We start from the raw sequence: 10,101 nt of genomic DNA on the forward strand, positions 1-10,101 counted from the left end.
AGCGTACAGCTCGAGGATCTGAAAAAAGACCAACTGGAAACTCAAGAACGAATCACTCAGCTGGTCTCCGAAAATGCTGGCCTGGAAGAAGAGAAAATGAGAATCCTGACGGCTCTACGTTCAGAGAGAACCATAAGGAAAAACGCCCAAAAGGAGAGTAAAATCAAGGAGAAGGAGAAAAATGAAGAGATTCGCTATCTCAGAGAAAGTTTGAAGGCAGTCAAACTTCACTGGAGTGGTGAGTTCAACCGGGTCGTCGGGCTCTTGAAACAGGAGCAAAAGAGGAACAGAGAGACCCAGGAGAAGAAGATTAATGATATATTATCAAACATACCAAACCAGAATTTGATGGACAAGGACGCAAAGCTCCAAACTCTGGCAGAGGACAACAATAGGAAGTTGAGCCATGTCATCCAGGAAAAGGATGATCTGATCTCCAAAATAACGGAGGAAAAGACGGCTCTAGAAGTGAAGTATTTGGAGAGCGAAGCCAAGCTCATGGAGAAGGAAAGGCAGATCATCCAGAGGGAGGCAGAGATTGAAACAAAACTCGCCACTCTGGAAGACCAAATGACATGTGAGCTCGCTGCAAAAGAGGAGAGCTTGGAGAAACGGCATAGGCTGGAAAGAGAGAGCAGAGAAATGGAGTGGAACAACAAAGAGAGCCAAATGGAGAATGAAATCAAGCTCTTAACAGAGAAAATCTCTGCTCTTCAGGTACAAAACCACAGCCTCCAGGAGCTTGAAAAGATGAACGGAAGGATGGAGAAGGAGTGGATTACCAAAGAGAGCCAATTGGAGAATGAAATCAAGCTCCTAAAAGCGCAAAACTCTGAACTTCAGGTCAATCTCCTTAGCCTGCAGGAGCTGGCTGAAAAAACGGACAAGGAGAAGGCCAGAATGAAAAAGGAGGAAGACAAGGCCAAGAAGGCGGCAGAAAAGAGGCTGAAAAAGGAGAGGAAAGAGGAGGAGGAGCGAGAGAGTAAACAGAAGGAGGAAAATAGGAAGCAAGAGAAGGAAGAATTGAAAAAACAGAAGAAGGAAAAAGAGGAGCTGGAGAGAAAAGTCAAGAAAGAGAGGAAGGAGCAGGCAAAAAGAGAGAAGGAGGGATTGAAAAGACAGAAGAAAGAAAAGGAGGCAAGAGTGACGGAAGAGGAGCAGAAGGATTAACACCATCAACCTTTCTCTCCACTTCACCTCGACTCCCCTCCCCCCAAAAAAACAAACAAACTGGGTGATCCGGTTACCTGCCACATTTCAAAGACTTGCAGGTTAAAATTGTGTTGGTGTACTCCGGGTGATCCGGTTACCTGCCACATTTCAAAGACTTGCAGGTTAAAATTGTGTTGGTGTACTCCGGGTGATCCGGTTACCTGCCACATTTCAAAGACTTGCAGGTTGAAATTGTTTTGGTGTACTCCGGGTGATCCGGTTATCTGCCACATTTCAAAGACTTGCAAGTTAAAATTTAAAAATAGTGTTGGTGTACTCCGGGTGATCCGGTTTCAGTGCCACACTTCAATTATTAAAATATTTTTTTTTTTTTATGAATCTCATATCTGTGCATTTGTCTTTTTAAATGGGTTCAATAAAAACACACATCTGTGAAAACCTGACCGCAATGTTTCACATATTTACCTTTTTGATTGAACTGAAGATGATCTTTCATTTTCACCTTAAAAAGGACAATTCCAGCGCAAAATGAACCTAGGGGTTAATAACATATGTGTACCCAGTCGACCCTTCTCTGCTAATCAAATGTGTATTTATCTTGAAACAAGCTAGTGCGAAACCAGCGATTAGCTGCTAACGTTACCTTTCGGGGCAGAGGGTAAATCGCTATTTTATACCACTAACAAGGCTCAAAATAGCACCACACTTTAAAGGTAGCATAATGAGGGTCCCTACATGTAAACCTTTGAGAACTTTGTAAGTGTACAGACAGTTTATTAAAAAGACAGATTATAAAGACAATAGCGTTCATGTTTACATGCGGGTGGCATCTTCTGAAAACAGTCATGACCAGTCGACTCACGAACGCTGTGTTTGAGCTATGTTACTGGTAACTGGTTGCATGGTGTTCGTCGTTTGACTGATCGTGACTTCGAGATGGTAGCGTTAGCAGCTAATCACTGGTTCGCGCTAGCTTGTTTCAAGCTAAATACACATTTGATTAGCATGAAAACATGTCCCAGAGAATGGTCGACTGGGTACACATATGTTATTAGGTTCATTTTGCGCCAGAATTGTCCTTTAACACAATATGAAGTGATTCTGGAGTCTAAGGGCACATTCACACCTTTTGATGTTTTTTAACAGTCACTGGTTCACACCTTTAATTCTGTAGACTCTGTGTGATTCGGGGTTGCAGTTGTAACATTGTTGCATTTATCACATGTTCATTTAGCCAGCGGCTAGAGCGGCAAAAGCCAACGATTTTTAGCTTACTATCAAACTACAAAGAAACTGGTTTAGAGCAAGTTGTTGGGCAGTTTAAATGGGTGGTTTTAACATCACATCTGTCTTATAGGTTTTGTAAATTAGCACTCTTTTACAGATTGTTAATGCTTCCCAAAGTGGGTGTTTTAAGGGCAGGCCATGGGTGCCACAAGAATGGTTCATTTTACATTTTTTACAGTACACTTTTAACATTCTTTCACTATATATAAAAAAACAAGGCAACATTCACATTTATATTACATTTCCAAACATATAAAATTGGAAGAAATAAGGAAAAAAACATGGAAATCATTAAATTACCACAACACATAACACCATGAAGAAAGTTTGACTGACCTCCACCTGTCTGTCTGTACTTTTTTACATAAATATTTGTTTCTACTACTATGGGCTAACAATTAACATAGAAACAATCTGACATACATTTAAATGCCCTCTGTAAATAGACAGTATTAAATGCTGGCGCTGGTAGGGGCAGTAAATAACAACTTGACCTACTTTCATTTAACTACAGTGCCGTAAAGTCTAGACTCAATCAGATGTCCGTGATCTGCTTAACGACAAGAAAGTGGAACGTTTGCCTTATGTGATGAGATCAATAAACATTGTATTATCTTATCACAATGAGTCCTAAATTAACAGGGTAGCCTATTGTCTGTTAAACTTGACAACATTTGTGTTGTGACATTCCCAATATGCAATTAAATGTGATTTAAATGACTAAAACAGTGTACAAAGTGGCATGGACTCTATATTCTGGGAGCACTTCCTAAAACAAGGGGGGTCTTTATACATAATTGCAGGGTGTTTTGGATCACGTGATTTCGTCTACAGGATGTCCCACGCGAGGAGAGCAGTGACGTGATGCGTGGCTACAGTCCGCTCCCTCGCGCAGTGATATATATTCCAGACCATGGGGGAAAGTTGGAGGAAAAGTTTCGAAGCGATGATATTCAAACACAAAAATAATTTTAAAGCAAATTAATACTTTTATCCGTCGGGCTGTCGGGAGATTCTTCAATTAGGCGACCGCTGACAGTAGCACAGAGTTTTTTTTTGTTGTTTTTTTCATAAACTCAATATGAAATCAGAACTGACATAATTATAACACCATTATTTTCGCTTGCCGTCTCTCCTTAATGTAGATGTTTGCGCAAGACGTCCGTGCCTCCGCGCTGCCTCATTCATCCGGCAGAGGAGAGGATCAAGCCCGCGTCCGAGGATACAATGAAGCAGTGTGTCCTTGTCCGACACAATGCAGCAAGATGCTACAAAGAGGACGAATCTGTTTTTCACAAGATCAGCGACGTTTTTGCTCGATTGCAGAGAGAGACCAGCTAAAGGTTTGTAACATCCGCTACCCGAACATCAGCAACATCTTAATTTGTTCTGGCAGGATATATCCTATAACTCCAAGCTTTTAAAAACACAACCTACAGAGCCACCGGGCACACGGTAGAGCTTGAAAACATCCTGCTGCCATGCGCGAATACGCTATACAAACATGATAAAGTCTACCACTATTCTCACTGCTGTCAAACCATAACATGTGTGATGTGTAGGCCTATGTGATTCCTTAGCTTATATGATGCAGGTATACATGATGATTGTGTAAATATGGACGCTGCCGTGTAGTACACTATAATCAATCATTCCATTGAAGATGTGAGTTGCTCATATGACAATTTTTTCCAGATTTCATTTTGAATATTTGAAAGCATCATGTCCTTATCTCAGGGCATCAGAGATTAATAGTATGCAGTATTCATTAGTCTGAATTCATTCTGGTTCAGTGGTGGGGGTGTTGGAAATAGGCTTCTCCTGAATTGAATGCCCCCTCCCCCCTAATGACTGCTATAGAATCACACACACACACACACACACACACACACACACACACACACACACACATGGAGTAGTTGCCTTTATTTCCAAATTACATCCAATCTCAAATCAATCAATCGATCACATTGAAATGATAAACAGCACCTATACAAATTATAACGGTTTTCATTTGCCTATAACAGTTAATTGTTTACACTAACACCCATGGATGAACAGCAAAGCATTTAGTGGGAATTTAGCTTTCAGTGTCTTCATGATATGCTGCTTCAAGGCTTTGAAGGCAGCCATTAATGTAATTTGTAGTGAGATGATAAACAGAGTGATGTGTGTTTCTGCTTGAGCAGATAGTCAGATTTGCCAATAACGCTCCAGTGACTCTTGAATATGTAAAAGTGCTCAGCTCAAGTGCTTCAGCCTGACAGTTTGACGGCTATGGCGTATTAAGCTCAGATAATTGGGTGATATTTACTTACAGAGCACACAATCACTCCACAAAACTGTGTCTTTTTCTGGTAATGATATGCTTTGTAGAAATTATTCACTGTCTTGACAGTTCCAAATGGCATATGTGTGTGTGTGTGTGTGTGTGGGGGGGCGTACATAGACTACATTTCTTTTCAAGTAACATGAAAAAAGAGTCCATGGACAATCTATTTAGAATTAAGAAATTTGTTGTACTGAATCATTTCAAATGATGTCAAAATAGTTAATTTGAGAGTCTTTCAGAGGAGCAATGTGACACCAATGTGGGCTGGAGTGGCCACATAAATGTGTGTTTTGTCTTCTTAACTGATAGCCTTTAAACGCAGGAGAGTAACATAACACTCCCAAAGAATGGGAATGACACTACTACGGTTAATGATGCAAGATTTGGTTTTCAATACTACCAGGCTCTGACTTGCTCGTGCAGCTACAAACATCAGCATCAAAGGTCAATTGCCTGTCAACATGTTGAGTCTTGTGCTTTCACAGTGTGGGAAAACTTGATTCCCAGAAATGATACATGAATACGCATGAATCTACCTGTAAGATGGTGTTGAAATCACAGTGCTGGAATTTAAATGTGCCCTGTCCCCTGCCATGTGGAAGAGTTCCACTGTTTCCTAGTGTTTATATTAACTCCCTCCCTCTCATCCGTCTTCTTCTTCATTACCGACACCAGCCCGACCAAAAAGCAACACTGACTTTTTGTGGGGGTTCAAAGAAATGAGGCAAACAAGTTTTTAAAAAGCTGTGCGTTTTACAAACTGCTGAACATTCCTCAGGTTTCAGATCAATGCCACTGATATAACAAAACACTGGCTGAATTCAGGGTTGTCTCTCAAAGCTAAGATTGATTTATGTCTTCAGTGTAATCCAATATGTCTGTTGTATGATTTTGTGGTAGTGTTGGACATAGATTTTTACTGTCTTCTTTTTCAGCTTTATACTGTATTTACCCATGTTTGCACCAGGATTATAATATATACTTAGTGTCATTATAAACCAGGAATCACATCTATTTTACATACTCTGTCTTTACTGAAGTGTCTTTCTTATTGCAGAATGAAGCTTTAGCCTCTGCATGACAAGCTATGACCAACACACAGACTAGACTCTAGATGTCCAGTTACAAAGCCAGGACTCAAGAATGAAGACCAAATATGCAATTGTCTTCATCTGTATCGTGGCCCTGGTCATCATCGAAAAGGAAAGCAACATCCTATCAAGGTAAAGAACAATCTTTGATTTGCTGAAGAAAATGCAGTAAGTCATAAGAACTGTATTCCTTTGGATGGAGTCATACAGTACCTTCTGGGATTTAAGAAGTACCACTCTAGAAATGCATCTGTGCCAGGCCTTGTATCATGCCTACTGAGTCTAGCTTCGGTCTCAATATCTATCTTGCAAATGTTAAGAAAGTTAATGGTCCTTAGAGATTGGGTGGAAGTGGATCCTAGTGACTAGAGCCTGTCTTGTAACGTTAAAGCAATAACATTTAGGTAAATAGTAAAATGCTTATTTGCTTTAGATGACAAGATCGATACCACTCATATGTGTACCCTAAATATAAAGCTATAGCCAGCAGTTGGAAACAAGGGAAGCAGCTATAAATTAGCCTACTTGTGCCTCTTAAGCTCAGTGATTAACATGTTACATCTCTCTTGTTTGATTCTTACAAGGACCAAAATGTAAAAATGACAAGTTGTGGTTTTACTGGGTTTTGTGCCGGACTATTTCTTAGACGTGAGCATTCATTTCATTACCTTTGGGCAGTGCCAGGCTAACAGCTCCCCCTTGTTTCCAGTCTTTATTCTTAGCTTAGCCAACGACTGCTGGCTGTAGCTGAAAATGCACAAACGTGATAGTGGTGTCCATCTTCTCATCTAACCATCCGAAAGAAAGCAAATAAATTCATTTTTCCATAATATCAAACTATTGCTTTTAAGGAATTCAGATCAAGGCAGTGATCCTTTGTATTTGTTGTTGTAGCTTAAAAATACAGTAGTAGCTCTATGTAAAAGTGTCAGCTAAATGTAAAATATAAGACCCATCTTAGGTGTTTATACTGCTTCATCTAACTATTGTATATCGATATTTTTTAATCAAGCCTCTGTATCTCATCAGGGTCTCTGATAAGCTGATCCAGAGGCAGATTCCACAGCAGACCCCACAGACTTCACTGGATTACAGCAACACAACACAAAATGGCTCCCTGACGATGCTCAAAATGCTGCTCTCTAAACTCATCGGTACAAAAGGGAATTACTCAAGTCTCTCAGAGGAGCAAGAGGAAGAAGAACTAGATGATTTAGGCAGGTACAGCTTCAGTGGTGGCCGTAAGCACATATTACTCTTGGCCACCACACGAACAGGTTCCTCATTTGTGGGGGAATTTTTTAACCAGCACGGGGAGAACATGTTCTACCTGTTTGAGCCTTTATGGCACGTTGAGCGGATGCTGACCATGGCCTCAGAGGCAAACAACGGGACAGTGTTGGCAGGAATTTACCGGGATGTACTCCAGGCGCTCTTCCTGTGTGATTTCTCTCCCCTTGAGAAGTTCATCTCCCCTCTACCTCAGGACCACGTCACCCCAGCTCTTTTCCGCAGAGAGTCTAGTTTATCGCTCTGTGAAGAATCTGTCTGCAGTCCAGTAATCAAAGACGTTTTTGAAAGGTATTTGTATATTCTCTAGATACTGACTGTTATTGATACAGCTTACAATGTTGGTTGAGTCTGAATAAGGAACCAAAAATGAACTGTGATACAGTTGTAAAAAGTATTTTTCACTGCAAGATCCCATCTGATCCCTTTCTTTTAATAATCAGTGTTCTTCAACATAGAAACAGAGAACTTAGTTTGTGAGAAGTCAAGTTTTCCTTGGAGTTTGGTACAGTAAATTGCTCTAAATACTACATAACATACCTATGTTGCTAGTTGCAGAGCTGTAGCTCATTCAGAACGCTATGTCATTGCTATTGGGAATAAAGCATTGTACCATAGTTGATGAAATTATCAAATATTGACTCAGAATTCAAATAAGCTTCTCCAATGTACATCTAGCTTGTTATGTTTTGCAAAACGAGACACTTGAAGACATCACCTTAGGATTTAGGAAAGAAAATAATTATCAGGTTAATTGCAGCCCTATAATCAATACAATGTTAAGTTTGGTGATTAGATTTTGCTCACCAAAATGCCCCTTAGAAGTCATAGTTGACTTCACTCCTTAAGTTTTTATCTCCATGAGCTATGATCTTATTTCAAAGAATTATTGATCATCTTTTGTATTGATGATTCAGCCAGGAGAGTTGTATGCCCATACAAGCTTTGTAAGTGCTCCGGACTGTTCCAGCTGTTACAAGGAACCCTAGACGCCTGAAATAATTCTTCCCTCTTTGCAACTCTATGAAAAATATTATTTCATATAAAAACTGTACAATTCTCATCTTAGGTATCACTGTAAGACTCGTCGCTGTGGGCCGCTGAACTTGACCCTTGCATCTGAATCCTGCCTTTCCAAGCAACACCACGCCATTAAGACTGTCCGTGTGCGCCAGCTGGACACATTGCAGCCTTTGTTGGAGGATCCACGCCTCGATGTGAGAGTGATCCAGCTCGTCCGAGATCCACGGGCCATCTTAGCATCACGCATGGTGGCTTTCTCTTCGAAGTACCAGACGTGGAAGGCCTGGGCGCAGGACGGCCAGGTGCCCGAAGATGACGAGGAGGTGAAGAGACTCAGAGGAAACTGCGACCAGATCAGGATGTCTGCAGAGGTGGGACTGAGCCAACCTCGCTGGCTGAGGAGACGCTACATGTTGGTGCGTTATGAGGATATTGCCCGCTACCCCATGCAGAAGGCAGAGGAGATGTACAGGTTCACAGGGATACCATTTAGTCCCCAAGCTAGGGAATGGATTCTGAGAAACACCCAGACCACACAGGGAGCTAGTGGCATTTACTCCACCCAGAAGAATTCATCAGAGCAGGCAGAGAAATGGAGATTTAGCATTCCCTTCACACTGGCTCAGGTAGTGCAGAGAGTGTGTGGACCTACCATGGAGCTGTTTGGGTACAAGTTTGTGGATGATGAAAAGACACTGATGAATAGGTCCATTAGTCTGCTTGAAGAGAAACTATTCCATTAATAGAGAGGTCAAAACTGTGGCTGTAACTGTGGATCTGCAAAACGCTGCACACGTTGGATCGGAGCCAGGAGAAGCCATTATTGCACAGACCAAAACTAGTAAGCAAAGGTGCCATAAAAGACACAACATGTTTTACTGGTGACAGTAATATTTGGGCCATACAACAATATTCATACTCACCAATGATGTGCCTCATTGTGACAAAAGAGCCACTTGAGAAAGAGAAGTATTTATTTGTAAATGAAATAAGCATAGATGTCAAGCCTGATTTATAAGAGATTCTTATGTAAGATTGTATTGATAGTTGATCATGTTTAGACTTTCAGGGATAAACTACAGCGACAGTGAAAGTGATGCATGCTTTGTTTGTCTGTGTGTCTGAAAGAGATGTTTCTGTTCATAGGGTTTATGACCTGCTTAATTCTGCCTAGTTCAACCTGTATTTTGATAGCTCTATACTCCACTAGGCAACTGATAGAATTACTTTATATTAGACCTGATGTGCTTTCATAGGGCTTTACATATCCAACTCAACTCAATTTTGTGTGTCTTCATGAGGAGCATTCATATCCCCACACAAGCACGCTGTGTGAAAATACAGAATGATCTTTGATGTATTTAACCAAATGCTATTCTCAATATATATATATATATATATATATATATATATATATATATATATATATATATATATATATATATATATATATATATATATATAAACAAAGAGGCCAATTAAGATGGATATATAATACTCATGAGGTTATATAACATGAGTAGCTAAAGAAGACTTATATTCAACTTCAGATACCTACATTGTATGTCTTCAAGTGTTGCCTTTGCCAGTAGCCATAGCAGTAATGTATTTTGCAGTGCTGTCTCCTCACCTCTAACGTAAAGGGCAGTTTGGGTGTTATTTCACAAAAGCGGATTCTCTACTGATTACCTTTGTGTTCATGGACACAAAATTCTTTTGCAATGACTTACCGTAATCACTTCCCAACTCATAAATTTAATCACCAGAAAAGATTTCTAAAGAATTCTAAATACTCACTGTTTAAAGTTATTAGTCGTGAGATGTATGTGTGTGGATGGTTTTGGTGAAAAACTAATATATAAGATGTATGTAACTGTGTTAATGTGGCCTATGACTTTAAGTGAA

The 10,101-nt window shown here is 40.2% G+C and overlaps 1 protein-coding gene across 1 annotated transcript; it reads left to right on the top strand.

Moving 5' to 3' along the window:
* Positions 1-3,345: 3,345 nt before the first annotated feature.
* Positions 3,346-9,519, top strand: chst3a (carbohydrate (chondroitin 6) sulfotransferase 3a). Its single transcript, XM_028603960.1, has 4 exons — positions 3,346-3,803; positions 5,850-6,015; positions 6,913-7,464; positions 8,243-9,519. Exons 2-4 carry the CDS (start codon positions 5,936-5,938, stop codon positions 8,937-8,939), a joined length of 1,329 nt encoding a protein of 442 aa, XP_028459761.1. The 5' UTR covers positions 3,346-3,803; positions 5,850-5,935; the 3' UTR covers positions 8,940-9,519.
* The last annotated feature ends 582 nt before the right edge of the window (positions 9,520-10,101 follow it).

Source organism: Perca flavescens, chromosome 17, assembly GCF_004354835.1.
Source record: "Perca flavescens isolate YP-PL-M2 chromosome 17, PFLA_1.0, whole genome shotgun sequence".
Taxonomy (NCBI): domain Eukaryota; kingdom Metazoa; phylum Chordata; class Actinopteri; order Perciformes; family Percidae; genus Perca; species Perca flavescens.